The 22,253-nt window shown below is 39.4% G+C and overlaps 1 protein-coding gene and 1 long non-coding RNA gene across 4 annotated transcripts in view; one reads left to right on the top strand and one right to left on the bottom strand.

The window, feature by feature from the left end:
* The window catches only part of LOC127935540 (protein tyrosine phosphatase type IVA 3), a 26,196-nt gene extending 4,155 nt beyond the window's left edge, over positions 1–22,041 (top strand). Inside the window, exons 1-6 of one of the 3 annotated variants that reach the window (XM_052533511.1) lie at positions 11,338–11,476; positions 12,656–13,130; positions 13,555–13,647; positions 18,173–18,303; positions 20,666–20,740; positions 21,102–22,041. In XM_052533511.1, coding sequence (XP_052389471.1) covers positions 13,026–13,130; positions 13,555–13,647; positions 18,173–18,303; positions 20,666–20,740; positions 21,102–21,219 — 522 coding nt within the window. In that variant the 5' untranslated portion in view covers positions 11,338–11,476; positions 12,656–13,025 and the 3' untranslated portion in view covers positions 21,220–22,041. Of the gene's footprint in view, positions 1–11,337; positions 11,477–11,839; positions 11,983–12,655; positions 13,131–13,554; positions 13,648–18,172; positions 18,304–20,665; positions 20,741–21,101 lie in introns of those variants that run through there. The other 2 variants (XM_052533513.1, XM_052533512.1) reach the window with 2 other exon arrangements.
* Positions 5,824–20,897, bottom strand: LOC127935545 (uncharacterized). Its single transcript, XR_008148111.1, has 2 exons — positions 20,633–20,897; positions 5,824–6,370 (listed from the first exon to the last, which is right to left on the bottom strand). It is a non-coding gene; the product is annotated as an uncharacterized LOC127935545 (long non-coding RNA).
* Positions 22,042–22,253: the final 212 nt, after the last annotated feature.

Here is a 22,253-nt window from a genome sequence, read left to right as displayed (position 1 = left end):
CTAGGTGTGTATGACTTTTTCTTTCATACGTATCCAGTCAGAGTTATTTTACAAATTGTCTTTGATCTTTCAAGCCGTTTGACGCATCTCAGCAGGTGTTGCACTCCCATCGGTGTGCAATGCATTTTTGTAAGAAAAACTTCAATCACTTCAATCTAGCTTGCACTCACTGTTGTAAACGCAGCAGTTTCGGGGGAATGATGTATGAGGTCAGCATTGCGCATGCGCCTGTGAGTCTCGTGAAATCCAACGTTTGTTAACAGAAGCAAAGTTTCCTTATGTTAGCAAAGGAAAACCAGTCTCCTCTTGGCTTGTATCGAAATCCTCAAGCATTCTTCTTTACAAATCCTCGTTTTGTACTTCTAATTAGTGACCGCTGTTTTGTTTCCACACATTTTCTTCATTTTTATTTTCCTGAATGTCAAACGAAGCTCATTAGTCGATTGTTAAACAGTAAGATTAGAATGCCTTTTTTGTGTTTTTAGAGGCATGATATTCAAATGACCTTTGTTTTCTGCCGTCACATTTATGAACGTGTGCTTATTCGTACGATCAGATTGGCTGCATAGGAATATTTCATGAATCACACGTGAACTCTTGTTGTTGATTTGTGTGCACGGATCTGTGCTCGTTTCTACGTTAAATTGATAAATTGAGTCAGGAAGTGAGTTTGTCTGACCGATTCAGTTGATGATATCACTTTTAGCCATGATGCTGCAGATTCAAGAAGTGGTTTTCCTTAATAGCGACTCTGGAGGAAACACTGGTGGTTTCCATCTCCTGCTGCTGATTAGTGCATTATTTATGGACTGAGGTGCAGTAAGTGAAGTTTTTAGTTAACACACTCCACATATCAGATATCAAACCTTAATCTGGATTTGTAGAGCTTCAGACTGACTCTTCACTTCATGAATCCATTGTTCCACACATTTGGTTTAGTAACCAAGATGCCAGTTCTCATGACAGCCCCTGACTCTCACATCAAATGCATCACCGTGCAGATGTCTCGAGAGGCCCGTCTGGTTCAGGCTTGTTAGGGTGATGAGATGGAGAGGGAATTAATAGTTCATCATCTAAAGATGGATCTTTCTGAACTCCAGTGTGTTTACCATTAGTGGTCAAAACAGCAATCTGGATATCAGTTTGCCAGCACTCTCTTGTGTCCTATAATCGCTAGTATTTGATTTTCAGTCTCAATGGAAGAAAGAAATATACTCAGGAAAACCATTCTGAATCGAGGGCAGATGTGAAAGAGGATGTATAGAAAAACATCAGCCTCCATCGTTGGATCACAAGGATTCAAAAGTAAAAATGAATCGCACTGTTCCAGTTTCTGGATCATACTTTGTGTTCATGAACTGCCTGCCCCACAGACTTTTTCATACTGTGCATAAAAATTAAAAGAGTGCCTGACTTGTATGTTTTTGTCATTTCAGGCAAAAACATACAAGTCAGATAGACTGGCTACTTAATATATATATAAATCCCACATTACTTAAAAAGCCTGGGGTCTCGATGGGAAGTTACTCAACATTGAACGTAACCAATGGTTTTGATTGTACTTGAAATACAGACGAAAGCAGTCACTCTGCACGAATAGATTCACCTCCCAATGCCGTATTGCTTTTTTACAGTGGCTTATTGTTCTCATCCCATGAAGTGGTTGTAATAGAAATGCTTTTAATTAATCCAGTGGAGGGCCATGGGTGGCTGCCCGAGCTTGCTGTGACGCAGGCCTGGGATTTAATCACGAGAATACAGGGTGGGAAAAGAGGGAAAACTCATTCCCCCCATGTCAGGCTGTAAAAACAGCCAACACTTTTGGTGTTCAGTCAGGAAAGTTTTCACAAATAATGCTATTAATTTAACATTTCAAAATAGACCCTGGGCGGCTTTTATGAATCCCAAACAATAATGTAAAATGTGAGGTCCATGCTTAGTTTATGTGTGCAACATTTTGTATCATAAATACTTTATTCTATCCCAGTTATTGTGCTGAGTGTTTGGGAAACCTGTTTGAAAACAGTCATTAGAGGTGCACTATTTGTGCTGCAGACTAGGGCTGCACGATGTGTTGTTTAAGCATCGATATCGCGATGTACAAATCCATGATAGTCACATCGCAGGATGTGCGATGTAGGCTGTCGTAGTTGATCCGTTATTCATTTACTGTATGGGCCAAAGAGTGCGCGGCCAGCGACACACTAGATGCGTGGCGCAAGCGTCTCGGCTGCGTGCCGTGTCCGTTTTTAATTCGGCTCCCATGTTAACAGGTTAGAGCTTGCAGACCGCCTGCATGAGACGCGCGTCGGCGTGGAAAACACGTGCATGCTAGAAATAGACCTGACGCCTATTTATATTGCACCTGTCACCGGCCTGAGAGAGAGAGCGCGCGAGCAAAGCCCTGGCTGCAATCTCAATGTCTTCAAACAACACAATCGCTGTCTTGCTCTCTCTCCCTTGCGCATATTAATCAATTGACACGATGGTGTCGATGTTTAAATCATTTAAAATGAGAATGTAAGTTTGCTCACCCCATTTTTGTTTGTAAGAATATTTTTTTTATTTCATATCGCAATATATATCGCAGAAAAATGAAATATCGCAATGTAAATTTTTCCCAATATCGTGCAGCCCTACTGCAGACATAAATAATAAGATAGTTTTTTTTTTTTTATGTATTTGAAAGAAGTCTATTATAGTCACAAAGGCTGGATTTATTTGATAAAAAATACAGGAAAAAAAAACATAATATTATGATCTATTATTACTATTTAAAATAACTGTTTTCTATTTTAATATATTTTAAAATGTAATTTATTCCGGTGATCAAAGCTGAATTTTCATGATCATTCCAGTCTTCAGTGTCACATGATTCTTAACAAATCATTCTAATATAGATTTGCTGCTCAAGAAACATTTCTGATTATCAACGTTGAAAACAGTTGAAACTGTGATAACGTTTTTCAGGAACCTTAGATGAATAGACGTAAAGAATTAATCTGATATGGAAACCTTTTGTGAAATTATGAATGCCTTTACTGTCACTTTTGATCATTTTAATGCTTCATTGCTGAATAAAAGTATTATTTCAGTTTTTTTTTTACTTATTTACTTTTTGGCTCACTATCCCTAAACCTTTAAACAGTAGGGTATTTTTGCCTAGCAAACAATAAAATGTTCCACAATCATTTTAATCTGGTTTCTGATTATACATTTCTATCTACTAAGATGAATTCAGAGATAGGCTTGACGCGATAGTTGATAAATCAATTAATCGCACAATAAAAAAAAATGAGCTTGATAATTTTTTTTCGGCCGCGATAACTTTTTTCAATTTTTATTACAAAAAATGTAACATGATGGGGGGTAAGTTTGGAGTGTAGCCTGTGGACAGCCTGCGGTAGAAAACACCCTCTCCGATGGCACAGATGTCCCGGGAATAAAGAGATAACGTCTCACTAGTGTGACCACTTTTGGGAAGCCCCTTTCATTTGCTTGTGGATGTTGGCGTCTCATGTGATATTGCATTGTACTTGCACTAACGTTACTGCTTTATTTTAACTCCGCGTCGCATGTTTTTCAAGTAACTTTGTTGCCGTTTATCTCGATATGTGCCTACTTTTCGCTCGCTTCATTTGGCTTGCTCAGCTAAATATGTCTGTAGTCATGTAGTTGCGTGTGTCAATGCGCCCAGTGAGTTCACACACACACACACACACACACACACACTGTACGCACTGTTTTCTCCTTTCCAAAGCACTTGGGCTCTGCGCTCCTGAGGCGTGTTGTTGCTAAGCATCCATCAGCTGCGATCTCCGTTACAACAAGGAACTTTCAGTAATGGATTTCCACCACCGAAAAACCCTTGCTCTTATACAAGATTTATTTTTGCAATCAACTTTAGCAGTGCACCCAATTTTTAAAAACAACGGGCAATTTCACCCTGAAGGAAGCTGATTGAGTTGGTTCTTTTCACATGACCCGGTGCGCTTGCATCATTCTGAAAAGCTGAGATTTTTTTAACTAGATGTGGTGCGGACGCGCCTGGAAAAAAAAGAGCGCCTCGCACTGCGTCTCTTCCATTATGAGTGCGCATACCGCATTTGAAATAATGAACTTGAGTGCCCAAAAGACGCGATATGTGAATGGCCCCTTCATCGGTCAAAATGTTTACTTTCGGTTAACGGTTAAATGGTCAATATGCGCATCCCTAACTGGCATATAAACATAATATAACATACAAGATTTATTAATTTGAAGCCACACAAAGTCAACATGTTGGTATTTCTTGCTCTGAATCTGCCATAAAATAAAATAAGTTTATTGATCTTTGAAAAGGTGTACCTGCGTTAATACGCCATTATCATTATATTAGTTGAAACTGGTCTAAGAACGACAATATTATAATCGTTTATCACGATAATTTCTTGGACAATTTATCGTCCAGCAAAATTTGTTATCATGACAGCGCTATTCAGAGAGATAAAAAAAAAAAAAACACAATTGAATGTTAATGTCAAATTCAGGTAGTAAATTGTAAGGCCTGCACCACATGATTTGATGCGCACAGTAGTCTCCTCTCCTTCAGGAAGATTTAGTATTTGTGATGTGGCCAAGTGAACAGACTTCCCAGACTCCCTTCCCCTCTCTCATAGTGGATTCTGGGTCACTAACTGAACACAGACGTTATCGTGATGGAGAGTCCAGAGTCCTTTCCTTCAGTTTTTACATTTTTTTTTAATTATTTTTTTTACGTTGTTGATGGTGCAGCTGCATTTCTCAGACAGGAAACCCTCTGACATCAGCGTAAGGTTTGCGTGGTGTTTGAAAACTCACAGCTGAAGACAGGGAATGTCCCATGAAAAAAAAAAAAAAAAAACAGCATCCAAAATATCTTTAGATAATGCATTCTGCCTTTCTTGCTCTCTTTTAAACCGCTACAACTACTTGTTAATCAGACTTTGATAATGCAGGTGTATGAGTGTTCATTCATTGACACAGGGCCATGCTGTCCTCTTGTTGACCAGTGTTGATTGCACACCGAAGTGTGTGTGTTTCATTAATACTTGCGAGACGGGATGAGGGATTTCCTGTGTTGTGATCCCCTTCCCTGCTCTTCCAAATTTGAGCAGTCCTGACCTTTCAGAGTTCTGTGAGAATTGGGATTCCTGCTTTTAGACAGACCTCCAGACCAGACCGCTGGTGGTCTCCTAGGGGTTTACAGGAAGACCATATTGTCCAGCTTCTTGTGGAAGACGAGCCCAGGGGATTGTGGAGGCTGGTTTAATGTGAAAATTATGCTGATTTAAAGAACTCAGAAATTGTACGGTCCTATGAAATCCATTTTTATGCCCAAAATTCAGTGTTTTCCTTTTTTTCTTTTTTCTGGATTCCATTTAAATGGTTGATTTAAATGTTCATCATCAAAATATATATATATATAGATATAATTTATATTATAAATATAGTTAACAAATTATATGAATTAAACTTGTGATCAAATGAAAGTACAACAAAACATAGCATTTTTATTTTTGTTGCCTTTTTTTGTCAACGTGTTGCAAATTTTTGCCAAATTGGCTCCAAATTTTTTTTCATTTTCATTTTGCCTTTCCACATTATGCTTCACATTCAGTTTAAATGACCGCATTCTGCCCATGTTGTACATTAAAATGTTTGTTGATGAGTTTTATAGTTGCATTAATTGTAATTGAGACACGATAAAAAAGACACATTTTGACGACAGTAAACCAGTTTTAATTAAAAGGGGTATGTTGGATATCGATCCACTTGAGATGAAAGATCTGAAAACCAGTGAACCGCTTTGCTAGCAGTTTAATTGTCTCACTTCAACACGTTCTAGTCCGTGTATGAGATTAATCTCCTGATGTTGTTTTTATTGAATACAAATGCCATTTCAGTCAAAACAAACTAGACTTAAATGAATATGACATGGTGAAATGCTAAGTACATTTAAAAAAAAACAATTTCATCCAAACTATCACTAAAACATGAAAATGGTATAAAAATGAGCACTCATTTCTCAATTCAAAAAGAAGTTGAGTGGTTTGTAAAGCAGACCCAGCTTGCTCACAGCAGATGTTTGCAGGATGTTACCTGCAGTTCTTAACTTGTCGATTGCTTAAATAACGTGCCTCTTCATAAGGAAACCACTCGCCTATCTCATACACGTGTTGTTCTGCTCAAAGGCACCTGGAGGTTGTTGGCCTCTTCCTGTTTTTTCTGTATGTGGGCCCACCCGACATCTTCAGCTGCATTTAAAGACTGTTAGCAGCGAGAAAAGAACCACGAGATGCATCTGAATGAGTCCGTGTCCTTACAGCAGGAAAAAGGCCAGGAGTGATATCTGAAAAAAAAAAAAACTGGTCCAGGTCAATACAACTCTTGATCTTCTGAAGTACTTTGTGCTTCTTTACTTTCTCAGGGATTGCTAGAAAATATTGTAAACATGATGATGATGATTATTATTATTATTATTATTAATAAATCCATTTATTATTATTTTTTTAAAGCACAATTTTTCGGCTAACTTTTCACCACTGGAAGTCTCATTTTCCAAACAGTAACAAAGATGAAGCTTGTTGACACTATGAAAAAGAATGGAACGATGAGAGATGTCATTTTCACCATCTGCTTAAGTTCATCCACTTAAAACTGTATAGTCTAACCACAAGAAGGACCATTTAAATAACTTAAACAGCTCTTGTAATTCCCAAGTAATAAGAACTATTAAAAAAATACTTCACATTTCAACTTCTGGAATGCCTTTCCCCGTTGACTTCTATTGAACTGAGCCAAAAGAGCTCAATTGTCAATGTTGAAAATGACACACTGTGTTATGTCCGTTAAATGAGCAACCCTGGTTGGGTTTAGAGGTGAAAGGTCAATTAAGGCAGGTTCAGTCAGATTGTGGAGTGTGATCTTGAAGCTGACATGATGAAATGTCATTTCAGTATTCCCGAAACTAATGTAGTGTGTGATATACAGTGCTGTATAGTGGCTCTGAAGTGAAGTGAAGGGGCCTCCTGCTTTCATGGTGCCGCAATCATGACAACTCGCACGTAGCTGAACAAATTCCTCCCGTTGTGATCCATGCATCTGAGATTATTGGAGAGCAAGCACTATCCCTGTGGGAGGCACATAGCTCTTTATAGAGGTGCAGATTTGCCCCTAAGGGCCCATCAGTGGCTGTGGCACAAGTACACAGTATTCCCTCCAAATCTCATTTGTTTATCACAGTGGATGGAGTTTATGAAGTTATGCCGCTATGGAGCTCCAATAGATACGAGATGACTTTATGTCTTCAGTAAAATCCACAATGTTTTCCAGTTTTCTGGATTTTGTTTTTAATGGTTTAATAAAGTGTTAATAATCAATAGGACGTTTAATCGGTTGAATTAATACAAATAACAATTTATAAAAAAGTTTAACAATAATAGTATTTTTTTTTCTCCAAAGGTCTGTGGTGTTGGTTTTTACTTCAAATTAATTATCAAACCCATCAAATGAATGCATAAAACTTCAACAATTTCGTTTTCCTTTCAAATTTAATCAAATGGTAAATTAACCTTCATTTTTGGAGACCAATATAGGTTTCCTAGGTTTTTTTCAAACAGTTTTCTTAAATCTTTTTTCAAATAATTTTATTTTGATGAGTTACCATGAAGACCTTTCAGTTCCTATGTGTAGCTGACAATAGTTTTCTCAAGTTAAATGATGAAATAACTCTTAGATAAGCTCTAATTCATTTGAAAATGTCAAGTTCATGGCAAATGCTGAGAGCACCACAAGCCTCATACGGTACTTGAGTATTTTTAGTAGATGAAACTGCACTGTGCACAAAGACGGAGAACATACAGACTTTATATTTCAGTAGTAGTCATTTGTTTAATATATCACTATTTGATCAAGTGTTCAGTCCTACTTTTGATTTATTCACCTAAATTATGCCAAATTCCATGACATTCAGTGTTATACTGCAAGTACATGATTTCATTTGTGTTTCTGCATTGTGAAAACCAATTTTAGTAGCTGACACCAATACCACTGACATTTTATGATTCTTGATACCAGTTTCAATAGCACAGCAAAAACGAATGCACAAATAAACAGTCATGGACGCTTCAGTAAGTTAGCTTGTGGGTTTTTGTTCTGATCTCATGTTTCCTGGTTAACTTCATCTTGTGCTTTCCACCACAACAACTTCATGATGCCGTTTTTTCCAGATCAACAGCCCAATTAATCCATAATTACAGATTTTCCATAGCTCTGGATAGGGGTTGGTCTCTCAAACAAAGTTCACTGAGCTAAACTGAGTTGGAAACAAACCCCCACCCGCTGTTATCTCATATGCACTGGCCCAGTCCAGTCAGGGCTAAATGCATCAGAAAACAGCTGCCAGGCCTATTTATAACACGCAGGTGACACGCAGCACATGGGCCAGTCACATCATCACTCAGAGCTGTTTGTGAGACGCTATTAACCTGGCTTGCATGTCTACAGAATCAGACCTCAGGCTTGTCTCTTTCTAGTGCCACTGAAGTGGTGCATATACAGAGACACTGTTTTTCTAGAAAGGCACTGTGAAAAGTTGATTTATGGCTTGCATGCTATTTCCAGAAAAGCCATATGAAAGTTTGCTTGAGGAAAAGGAATTTAAGTTGTTATTGACTGAGAATCTTCCACTTCGCCACAGCTCTCATTCTTGCTTTCATTTATTTAAAGATATGGTAGACGATTTCAGAGATGCTAGCAATAGCAAGCGAGCTTTGAAAGCATAAGATCTCACCTCCCAAGCCATGCATCCCGTGTCTCACAACATCCTTTACGCCTGTATGGGAACTGGTTGCTTGAATAAGTGCAGTGTTTTCTTTACTCAATAAACACTGTCTATATTGGCAAATGTTTTTTTTGTGTTTGAAGAACAGAGTCTGAGTCTGTTATTTGCCTTATAGATATAGCCAGTATAGTATTGTTTTAAATTTACTGAGCATAGCGCTTCACCTTTATATTGTGTGATTTTGTCCAAATGTATTCAACAACAAGAAAAACTGAGCACCTGTACAACAACACTAAACCTGTGAGTTGATGCGATGCACTGACTGCCTCAGTTGCAGATGCAAAACGGCTAACTTCCTGTTGTATTTAGGACTTTTTTTTTTGTAGGTATTGGGACATTACATGTATCAACTGAATTTCGTATACATGCGTGAAACCTAGCGGGAGGGGCGCTTCGTTGAAATTTTATAGGTGGTGCTATCGAGACATTTTGCCACATACAGTTCTGAAACCCATTTCAGGTGTAAAGTTTGGCCCCTTCTGACACTAATGTATAAATGCATAATCTGAATATCACACATGAATTGACATGCCATGTCAAAAAGATCATATTTATGAGTTGAACGCACGTGAACGACCACAAAGATGAAATGATGACTGGGAAAATCTTCTTTAAGTCCAGAGTTTCAGAGTTAGTGGCATATCACTGAGAAAATATTGGTGACACAATAGTTGCGGGATCTGTGTTGATGGTAAATTTATTGAAAGTAATACAATTATTTAATTTTTAGTTGCATGTACAGAATACAATAGAATTTTACAATTATGATAGAATATAACAATTCAATTTACAGCACCTTTATAAATTGAATAAAAAGCAAAAACATACTGATGAACATTATTTCTCGTTCTTGAAGATAAAGTTTGCAGATAAAATAATTTAATTCCTTTTGAAGAAAAGATACATCGCCATTTCCTCCAAACAAATAATTTGAATGTGTCCAACAAATTTCCCAACTCTTAAATATGAATTTAGGAGCAAGTCACCATATGATATTTGTGAAGTTTTGAAAAAAAAAAATGAAACCAAATTTGTTATTAGATCTCATTATACTTGTCAGGATGTTGTGCTCTCAGGACATAAATTAAACCAGTCATAGTAAAGTTGTTTGGCAACAAGCTGCCTCTCGATATTTCAACCAAACAATCTTTGCATTTTCGCTACTTTTGCAATATAATATGCATTGGCACTGCTTATATGTTTATGTCTTGTAACTTATCTACATTGTATGCACAAAATAGATATGGACACAACCAAAACACCAAAGAAACTCTTAATTAAAAGTGATTGGTTCGGTTAATAGTTTCAGTAGATGGTTGTTGTTGTTTTGCTTCAATCTTATATTTTTGGTTGTCAGAATTTTGGTGCATTGCTATTATTTTGCTATGAAGTTGTTTAATATTTCTCCTATCCTACGGAATATTTCTCCAATTATCCTACTGAATATCTTTGATAGTGTCCATATATTGCTATCGTGTCCGATCTTGTCTGGAGGACATGACCGAGCCTAATTAACAGGACTTGTATAAGACCATATGATTTATTCTTGCGGTCAACTCCTATTTCTCAAGTCGTCAAGTACGCATATAACCTTCAGGAAGTCGGCATGTCTACAACCTGACATTCAGAAGAGGCCATTTTTTGGCACAGTCCAGACACTTGGAGACTCAATATAGCAACTCGACCTGCTGCAAGATTTTTCTGAAGGGCCAGTTTGTGTAACATGGAAAATCATGACACCTGTTTATGTGTACAAAGGAATATCGAAGTAGTTGTTGAGTGCTGTTTTTTCTTATGGGTCACCAGCTTGACCGTGGGCCATGGCTGAAGTGCCCTAATGTTTCTATGATCTGTTTCCAGCCCATATCGCCTCTTGTAGGTGCCTTTTCATTACTTTTCCCATCCTTGTTTTGCTGTAGAAATGTCCCAGAAGCACAAAGCTGCACTGAAAGTTCCCAGCACAAATTATGGCGACCATACGTCCTCTTTTTCCCGGACACGTCCTGGCCAGGATTTCTGTATTGCCTGGATGACCTGGATGTTTTAGGCAATATAGAAATCCTGGCCTGATCGTGTCCAGGAAAAAGTTCTCACATGGTAACCCTAGCTCAAATATTTAACCAGTATTTATTGGACAAGAGCTAGTAATTGGCCCATGAAGACAAGCGCTGCACTGTTATGTTTACCCTCAGCGCTGTAGTTCATGCTAATGCTACAGGTTTAGCAGTAAATCTCACGCTGGTGTTGCTGTTGTTACCTCGACAGGAATTGTTTACAAATCTCCACGAGTCTGTCTGTGTATCAGTGAATGCGTGAGACCCTTGTGTGCTGTTGACATAGCACAGAATCACCCAATTAACCTTCCTCGGCACGAAGTTAACGAGTACAGCCCCTCAGGGCCAGACCCCCGGTGGACCTGCTGACAGAAGTGTTCTTCTCATGTTTGTTTTACATGCTGGTCTTTGTTCAACAGCTTATTGCTCCACACTATCGTACATCAAGGGTACATATTACTACTCTGAGGTACTAAAATGCATGCTTCAGGGGTAGAGGAGATACAAAGATGTCCCTTTAAGGGAACTGTCCTGGTATCAAGCTGTTGTGCCCCTAAAGGTACAGTTGTTTACTTTTTTTTCTTTTTCTGACAGTGCAGAAAACATAAAATATCGTGAAAATCCAATTTAGATCAACCCTCACAGCCTTGATTTTGTTCTTCGGTGAAGTTGTTCAAAAGTTGGCTTATATTAACTAGTTTGTACTTTACTTAAAAGTAATGTGTGGTATAAATGACACAGTGAAATGTGAAACAGTATGCAGTTTATGTTTCATTCCAAAATATGGTCACTCAAGGACTCTTGCAGTGCAGCATTGTTTATAATTAGTGGCATCGTGACGCTGGCTGTATGGATGAGAGACTCGCCTTCTGTCAACACCTTTAACTGCTGAAGATACTTGTGTAGGACCCTACAGTCGCAGATCAGCGGGGAGCGTTCAGGGAATCGCTAGAGCTCATGAGAGCAGCATTCATACATCAGAATCTCAGCTTTCACCTGTGTGTCTGAGCCAGAATGGACTGTAATCCGTAATGCAAAAAATATTACTTAGAGAGACATAGCCGGGTAAGTCACAGACTTTTTGATCAGAAATGCTGGAATCAAGTGAGATTTTTTTTTTAATCTTTCAATTTGTCATTTTAAAGTACCTTTTGTTGAACTTTCACTGCTTGAAAACATCTGAATGATTGCTTGATGAACATTTATAGCTAAAAATGTAATAAAACATTTAAACGAGCAGTGCATGTGCAAAAAAAGTGAAGTTTAAAATAAATTTGGAAAACTAAATTAGAAGGTTTTATGAAGTTCGTGACAGCACTTGAAAAAGCAAATGCATGAAAACATGCGGTAACTCTTTACAGTTGTTCATGTAAACTAAAGTAGTTAACTAATGTTAACGAACGATCCTTATTGTAAAGTGTTACCAAAAATGCAGAGTCTTGGATAAAAAAAGAAAAGGCCTGGGAAACGTACTTACTCTTGTTTCTGCTTTCTGTAAAGCCTCATGCCCCTATCAGCCTCTGTATTACGCAATGTTTTGATTGCGTGTGGTGAGTGGGATTGTGTGGGTGGGTTCGGGGACACTGCATGAAATCTGCGGTCACACACTCACAGTTAATGTGAGCCACGTTGTGTGCGTCATGTTTGTCTTCAACAGACTGCCCTGCTTCTGCATACCAGTTGATTTTAGAGAAGAAAACTCAAAACTCATCTCTTTTTCTGATTCTTTTTCCAACAGCTCTGTCTTTGGGTAGTGGCTTTGTCCATGGCTTTCTTGCAGAGGACTGGAGACTACTGCCACGCTCAACATCTACACGTCTAATCCCGGGAAGAAAACCGACCTGCGCCGATCTCTGGATGCACAGAGACGCTCTTCCTTCTGCTGCCTCCTATTGTCCTGCCACCCGAAACGCCTCACAAATCTAATGGGGTGATCTTACCTCTCTGGCTACAGTAAGCCATTAGAGAGAGGATACAGGATATTGGGGACTTTGAACATTGAGGAGTCTTGCAGTGTTTTATTCACCAAGAAAGTTCAGAGACTTGAGCAAAACCGTGAAGAGCATCCATTCGGTGAATTTGTTGGTAAACCATTTGGAGGAAGCACTATGGCTCGGATGAACCGGCCGGCTCCTGTGGAGGTGTGCTATAAGAACATGAGGTTCTTAATCACACACAACCCAACAAACTCCACTTTGAGCAGCTTCATAGAGGTGAGAATTTGTACACCGTCGTCTAGCCCCAACACTTTACCCCGTCTGTTTTCTTCCACCTTTTCACTTGAACGCACGCTCTTTTAGTAGCATGTCCCATCTCGGCTCACATGGTCTATCTCAAGACAACTCCGCCATCACATGGCCCACTCATTCTTATCTTGCTGGGGAAGTGTGCATGAACCGTTGAGGCTCTAATGATAATGGCACATCCACAAAGCCTCATGGAAACCCATCCCAGTGCTCCGTCACATGGCAGGGATGAGGGACAGAGCATGTTCATGAGCAGCTTACCTAACTTCCCCACCATTAAAATGATTGTGTTTGTATTATAATGTGATGAAATCATGTCAGAATATGGTGATTGTCGGTCTTGTTTTTATTTTTTTTAATCGCCTGTCTTTCTGTTCCCATCATGCTTTAGGATCTTAAGAAGTATGGTGCCACAACTGTGGTCAGAGTTTGTGAGATAACCTACGACAAAACTCCACTGGAGAAGGATGGGATCACAGTCGTGGTGAGTGCACATCTTCTTGATGTACTATCAGCCGGAAACTACTCCCAAAAAAAGCATTGCAGTTATAATATAAAACAAAATCATTAAAACAAGATAAAGTTACTCACCCTCATGTTGTTCCAAACCTGTATTATTTTGAAGAATGTTGGTAACCAAAGAGTTGATGGTAGCCATTGATTTCCATGGTAATTTGTACATACTATGGAAGCCAATGGGTACCATCAACTGTTTGATTATTAACATCAAAATATCTTCAAATCCTATGCATTGTTGCTTCTCATGTAAAATGTTATAATTTGAACTATTTTAAGCTATTTTACATGTCAAAAAAGACAAAAAAGTTCATTACTTACTTGATAATCTATAAATATAAAACATTAATTCAGTATGAAATAAATTCGTCAAACCACTGAGTGATATGAATGACATGAAACTAGGACTAATATTTTGAAAATGGAAGCTTAAAATTTAGTGGTCATCATACAAAAATATTTGACCCCAAAATGCCACCATCATCCAATCAGAATAAACAATAAAATCATGTTGATTTGACATTTAAAGGGCCAGATGGTGAAAACAATGGAGAGGTAGGAGCTTCTGGTGCCGTAACTTTGGCAGTTACTGAACTTTTTCTGTGTTAGAAGTGCAAAGTGAAACCGCTCCTCACAGACCCCCGTGTGCTGGCTCTCTCTCTTTAACACACACACATACACACACTATAGTCATTATAGAGAGCGTTCTCTTCCAAGCAGCCACACATGCTTCTTATTACCAACATCAACATTTCACTGTTGCTATGGTAGCTGTGCAGAGCCTGGTTTCTCCGTGTGGCCTCCGATCGGTCCCCACCCACCTTCCCCCACCACCCAACCTTTCTTTTATACTTTTCCTCTTGACTTTCTCACAGCAAGCCTGAAAGAAAAGAGAAACCAGGGCGAACGGTTGCATAAGTCCTATCTTTAATACCTTGAGTGGATATGAAGGACACGTTGGCTGCTTTGACGCACCATTTGCCAAACCCAATAATTCACACAAATATGGCGGAGAGGTTGGCTAGATGCAGTGAATAAGAATTCTGTTAGAAGACACGTGCGAAAGAGTGCAACCCATTGGATGTCAGTTACTTGCGTTGGTGTTGATCGCCATCTGAAACGTATGCTTGTTCATGTCCGCAGCTTCCTGGTGAGCTCATGCAATTTCAGTCATGTGGCGCACGAGTTGCTGAGAAACCCCAGTAGGAACAATCAGTAGTGTTGTTCGCCTCATGTATATTTGTGAGCACCTGCAATAAGGGAGTAAAGTCTGTGCAATTCTGCACCCTTCCAACTCAGACCGGCTGCACCGAGATCTGCGATACTGCAGGTTTGAGCAAGTGACCCTAATTCCCAAAGTAGGCCAGGGCTGTTTACCCAACGAGCATTACAAAGCGGCCCTCCATCAACTCCTGAAAGGTTTCTGAGGCGTGTTTGCCCGGGAAATCAATAGGGTGGATTGGAGGGAAGTGGAGGAAGCATTTGCGGCGCGTCATTCATGCTTCAAAGGCTTTTCTGTACAGCCAGCCTCCTAGAGGCCTCTCCGGTCTGACTTGTTTACTTGAAAAGATTCACACCTGCTAGTGTTGAACATCCCGTCCCTAGGGCTGTAGTGTGACTGCATATCACTCGCTGGTCCCGTGTGATAAGCGTTATTTTGAGGCCTTTGAATGGTGACTTATGTGTATGTACTGTGAGAAAGCTCTTTATAATTAAGGCCTGGCCTGCCAAGCCGCTCTGGATCACATGAGTGTGTTTGTGTGGGCACCTGTGCCTGTGAAGACATGCCAGTTTGCGTGCTGGTCTACACGAGCCACACGAGCCTCTGCAGCTGAACCACATCAAAGTCCCTCAGCAGCGGTGTAGGCGGGCAAATGGGAAAAGAGAGCTGGAATTTTCCGGATGTCCTGTGAAGCATGGTGAATCGCCTCTCAACTTGAGGTCACGAGAGCACAGGAAAGCCACACATGTATGCTAAATTTATGCAACACGTATGCTAAATTTATGCAACAGGAAGGCTCAATTTATGCCATGTTCCACATGCCTCTCCTTTGCCTGACACAGAAGCATGTACGGCTTTTACTAACCACCTGAACACGGACAGGGATTGATAGACCATAAGATGTACATCACCACTTTTGTGGAAATTAAAGGTTAATAGCAGTGTCTGAAAGTCCTTAGCTTCATACACCATTTAGCGTTGATCTCAGATTATGTAGGGCATTGGTTCCCATTCTTTGTTCTGGAGTGTGTTTCCCAAAAGCATCGTTAACCAACTCTGCTCGCAAGTTCCGTCACATTTGAATGGATATCTCTCCTGTCCCTGAGAAATTAGGAGTGAGGTGCAGAGGCACTTCCTTCAGCCTGAGGCTTTTGGTGTGAAAGGGCACTTATGGTTGCCAAAAATATAACTTTGGGATTTTTTGTTCTTTACAAAATATATATAACAATAAGCAAGCCGCTGCTGCCCAGGTGACGCAAAAGTAATGCAATGCATTACTTTCGACAAAAAGTAACAAGTAATGCAAGTTAGTATTTTTAATGGAGTTAATGCAATATCGTAATGCATTACTTTTAAAAGTAACTTTCCCCAGCACTGATGGTGATTTCCAAAACATTAGTTCTAATGAACATTCACAAACCGCTTCGCAAAGTTGTGTGGTTGGAACTACTCTTTACCTTGACCAACGACTTTGTTAATATTAGTGTTAGTATGGTTTTAATGTTGTTAGTATAACTTTGAGTTTGTCGATAATAAAGCCGCAATTTTTTTTAAGAGTTTGCATATACAAATGTACTTTTGTACGTGGGGGAACCACAGTCTATGATGAAAGATTGAATCAACCATCTGTAAATGCATCAAAACACATGGAGAACCAAAAAAGCTAAGTTTTCCTCAAATTCCATTTTTATTAATAATGGCTATAATCTGTCATTAATTCGATCTCAGACGGATTCATTAGCATTAAGTTATTACTCAAATTCATGACGATGTCATTAACAATAGTTCTATATTGTTAAACCAACATGGTTTGAACAGCAGATGTGAAGAAAAGTCTAGAAAAGTCTAGAATTGCCCAACAATGCAACGTATGGTTGTACATAAGCAGCCAGTTACATCATCGTATGGAAAATGCACCCCTGGAAGGTTATTTCTGAATGCTACTCACTAACCCACAACTGTTGCTTGTCTATGCTTCTTCAGCACCTTCACCATCTGGATCGCCCACTTTTACAAAGAAGAACCAAGTGTAGAAACATTTGGAAAAAGCTAGTAGATCTCCCTTAGACTTTGTGACCTTGATCCCAACCTGTATTTTGACATTTAAGTAGCAGTTAAGAAGTCTTTGCATTGCATGCAACTTCTCACCGGGTTTTTTTTTCTTTTTCACACAGGTGTCCTATCAGAGTAAACAAAGTTGTGTTTCATGATAATTAAAGGGTTACCCCACCCCAAAATGAAAATTTGTCATTAAACCTGTGAATGCTTTGTTCGTCTTCGGAACACAATTCACATTATTTTGGATGAAAACCAGGAGTCTTGTGACTGTCCCATTGACATTGATTAATGAAAAAAAAATCATTTTGGAGTGGAGTATCCCTTTAACTTGGAACATTTATACACTGATGTTGGACAATAACGAACTGTTGCAATAAATTATTTTGCAAAATATTTAGCTTTAAAAGTGTTGGTACAACCTGTTTCACCTGGTTTGATATTTAGTTGTATAATGCAATAACATTCATAGATTTAAGTGTGGTTATCATTTGTCTAAAAACTTTTAGACTCCAACTTTTTTTTTTTTTTTTTTTTTTTTTTTGCTTTTAGCTCCTTAAAGGGACATCCACAATAACAGTGATTTGTAGTGGCTGGAGGTCATATTTTGTCAATGTCACCAAATTGAGGCAACATTATACTTATACTTATTACTAATAAATCTGAACAGTTTATCTACGCAAATGAGCAGCAGATCAACTACCAATGGGATTGCAGACAGTGGAGCTCACTTGATTTGCTTTATGATGCAATATTTTGATACGCACTTGAAATTGAACCATGAAATTTCAACAACAAAATCAAAATGTCATGCCGGAGTGTACGTGTGTTGGCTGTGTTGCCAGTGTGATCAAGTCCAAAGTAATAGGTTGTTTCGAAATCAAAGCTCGTCTTTCAGTGTAAATAGAGGATAGTTCACCCCAAAATAACAATTGTGTCATCATTTACTCACCCTTGTGTTGTTCCAAACTCAAAAGAAGATATTTTGAAGAATGCTTGTAACCAATCAGTTTCTGGTTGTCATTGACTTCCATAGGAGTGGCTACCAACAACTGTTTGGTTACCAACAGTCTTATGTTTTTAAGTCTTCGGCAGAAGAAAAAGTAATAGGTTTGAAACAATACGAGGGTGTGCAAAAGAAGACAGGAGTCATTTTTGGGTGTACTGTCCCTTTAATGTGCTGATGTGAAGGTGTAACTTGTTATTCTCTCCCCAGGACTGGCCATTTGACGATGGCGCTCCGCCTCCCTCTAAGGTCGTGGAGGACTGGCTGAGTCTCCTGAAGAGACGTTTCATAGAAGAGCCTGGCTGCTGCGTGGCTGTGCACTGCGTGGCCGGCTTAGGGAGGTCAGTAAATGAGCTTACAGAAACAGAATCACATTGCTCTCAAGATTTAAACATCTCTTTAACTAGCTGGCTAGCTGGTTTTTACTTAGCCCTGGGATCTCTGGGGTAAATGGGTTCATTTCTTGTCTGGTGGCCCATAAGTAAGCCCACCTCTTGTGCCCTGTACGAGACCTTAATCTGGAAAAGAATGCGTTCTATAGAACATTATGCACTTCTGGCCTCCCAGGAGACACTTCTCCTCTATTAACTGTGGATGAAGTTGATCGTCCCTTATGGACTGAAACCGTACTGCGTACATAGAAAGCGAAGAGGTATCTCTTCAGAGGCTTTAAACTGGCCAGAGCGCTCTGCCAAAATCAACAGTCCCCGAAGTGCACTCACTCTGCTGCAGTAAGAGGCATCGGGTGAGGGCCGAAGACAAAACAGGAAGTTGCTTTTTACGAGCATTTGTTATTACTGTCCTCCTCAAACGCATGCTCTTTCCATGACCTTTATGCCAGACTGTCTATCCCACATGACTGGGCTACATGTGAGCTATACCTTGTGGTCGTATTTCCTTCCATCCCGTGATTGATACACGAATGGAAACTCATTTAGCTGTTTTTGTTTTTCAACATTAAAAAAAATTCAGTGGGTACAACTTCGTGGTAACGACAAGGACAATAAAATCAAGCAATATTGCACACCATAATGTACTATTTCAGTTCTAAATATGGAACAGTCTGTCTCATAAGGAGCTCCTACGAAAGATGTATTTATGCTTTCTGTTGGCGCACATGCAGTGAAACAAAACACCCCAAACGACGGCTGTAAAACCGAGTGTGACGTTCAGAGGAGGAGGAGGTACTCTGGCCCCACTGCTCTCATCTTTAGGGCGGTAAAACTCGTCTCTGACGCACTTCATCCACTTCCAAAGGGAATCGGGCTCGACTGTTGAAAGAGTGCCAGTGTTTTTTTGGCCTGACTCGTTTATTTTCATCTGATTCAGATGGCAACACTGTTTAGAGCTGGAGTTATGCTGTAAGATTTGAGGGTCTTTACTGTGCAGCGTATGTTTGAAAGGGAAGCTTTGAGGGTTAAGTGTTCAAATTAGCTTTGCTGTCAAATTGGACATGAGTGATCCCTCAGTTGTGGCTTGTTAAGGAAAGGTGCTGTTACTTTAGGAAGAGAACAGAATTAAGATTTTCCATTTGGCGAGTGATGAAGTGGAAGGAAAGCTCTCATGGAATTTAAACGTGGAGTTATATGCAGAGAACAGAATATAGTAGCGATTCTAAGGTGGGCTCTTAATGTGACTTGGGCCACTACAGTTGTTTTTCACCACTCACCTTTTCTGGAATATATATATATATATTTTTTTTTTTACCTTGAATAAATTGTAAAACATTAATTATTGTATGATGAATTAGCTCATCGTAATGCCTCTTTCCACTCGTTCGAGAGCGAGAACGTGGCATTGCTCCATTAATCCGTTTTTCACTGTACAGCTATCAAGATCTGTCTTAGATTATGGAACAATTGAGCTTTTCTTGTGAGCCAATCAAATTATGTGTGTGTTAGGGTTGCCAAGTTTGATACCAAGTTTGATACCTTTTTATTAAATATGGACTACAATTCATATTAATAAAGTGTTTCTTCAAATATTAATACATATTAAAAGTATAATACATGTATTTTATTTAAATTTGAAATGATTCAAGTATTCCTTTGTACTTACCTCATGTCTCATTCAGCAGTGAGAGAACATTACTGTACCAAGCACATAATATTACAATTATAATGCCTTTCATTCTCGCTCGGTCTGCAATATTGCAATGGATTGCGCTAATGACGCATGTCCACAGAGGTATGCAAATACATACATTGACTGGCAGGTTGGACAGCCTATCGTAGCCCTCGGGCCGAGGGATATGATTGGAAGAACATTAGCGGGATGTGAGACCAGCATAAAAAAAATGTTTTTGAACCAAATGACCTACTCTGCCTTTAATAGGAAAATACTTGAAAGCGGCATGACGTTGTTTTAATTCTTTGTTAATATTTGTATTCATATTGAACGCCACAAACATAAGCAAACAGACTTAAAACAATGGCATGTAGCTGTCAGGTGTTTTTTCATTAAGTAAACTTGCATGTAATAGACAAATGACATAATTAAGTACACAGTCCTTTAAATTCAGCAATATCAAGTATTTTAGTAAAGTGGAAAAAAAGTGCTATCAAATGCAAAATATATATACAAAAAACACAAGAGTGCAATAAGTACAAAAAACAGCTATTTTGAGAGTGATCTCTCACACACACATACATGTTCAGGTCAGTGTCACACCTCTCTCAGTATATGTGTTGTTTTCTTCTGCAGAGCTCCAGTACTTGTGGCCGTGGCGCTGATTGAAAGTGGGATGAAGTACGAAGATGCCATCCAGTTCATCAGACAGTGCGTACATCTCTCTCTTGACTTCTTTCAAGAACCACAGACCTTGAGCTCTCGACGTCAACTGCTACATTCACACGATTGGATCTTAAACACTAGTTCTCCGTCACTTGCCAGAGTGCCTTTCTATAGCAAGGCCAAGCTGAAAGCTCTCATCACGCAAAAGCTTCTCAACTGAACCTTTAAGCCCCGCCCCTTGTTTACAGTTATATTTTCAGGGCTATTTTCAGTCCAGCGTGGGCTGGAATGAAACGTGAGATCGCAAGCCATTTTAATCTGCCGTGTTTCTTGAAAGAAATCGTTCAGTTGGAATCTGATGAATGTAAGTCAACATGCTAATGCTCATTTGTTTGTGCATCCTCAGGAAGCGACGGGGTGCAATAAACAGCAAGCAGCTGATGTATCTAGAGAAATACCGGCCCAAACAGAGACTGCGCTACAAACACCCGCACATTTTCAAGAACAAGTGCTGCATCATGTGACTGCCGTTCTGAACCCAGCTGAACCTGGCGGACTGGGCCACAACTGATGCACTTTGCTGATTTGTTATTAAAATATGAACTGATTCGGTCTGGATGAAAATCCCACTGGTGCCTAAAATCCTCACTCCTCGCTCTGACTGCGGTGTGGATACTGCCATGGCTTTTCAGAGGACTAAACGGCTACGTATCTCCGAGATCCGGCGAAGGCGACCTCTGACCTTTGACCCTGCACCAGGACTGACACCCTAACCATGCCTCAAATGATCGTGATTGTCTGAAAGAGCCAGACGGTGTGATAATGTGAATCGTGGACAAAATCTGCTCTCTTTCTCACGCTCTCTACTGCTTTTTCTTTCTACCGCTTTCCTGCTCTCCCCGATTTTTAGACAACTTTAAAGTTTTCAGCACAGATCTTTTTACTGGTGACCTTTTCCATGATGCTTTTGTTTAGTGTGCAAACGACGGTTTAATTGGACTAATGATGAAGGGCTCATGTGAATCTTGCTATTTCTATTTGGATGTGTGCCCGACACTAAATGGTTTCTGAAGGCTACATGAAGGCGGATGAATTTAACAACAGAAATGCTTATTATGCGTGTTAATGTGCTTAAACTTGAGCCTTGTGTTTGCTGAAATAGTTTGAACGTGTACAGACTGTCTACAATGCTTTTCCATTCAGGTCAACAGAGATCAGATGGTGAAAAAAATGGCCCTATGTAAATGATTTATGAGACGAGACTGGTTTAAAGTTGTTTTTGTCTGTTTTTTTTAAGAACACACCTCCAGCTGCATAATACAAATAAAGGCTGTTGCAATCATGAATCAGGATTGTTGGTGTTTTGTCACGTGGTGACCTCAATGTGCAACAAGTTGACTCTTTAAATCAAAATATTGCCATAGTGCCCTCTGCCGGGAAAAACTCAAATTGTTCTTGATCAGAGATGACAAACTTCTTATTGTGAATGGGCAAAAATGAACCTTTTGTCTGTAGACTGAAGGTAAAAGAATAGACTATATTTCATTAACATTTTATT

This window comes from Carassius gibelio, chromosome A19 (assembly GCF_023724105.1).
Source record: "Carassius gibelio isolate Cgi1373 ecotype wild population from Czech Republic chromosome A19, carGib1.2-hapl.c, whole genome shotgun sequence".
In the NCBI taxonomy this organism is placed as follows: domain Eukaryota; kingdom Metazoa; phylum Chordata; class Actinopteri; order Cypriniformes; family Cyprinidae; genus Carassius; species Carassius gibelio.
This window is presented reverse-complemented; position numbering and strand designations above follow the sequence as displayed.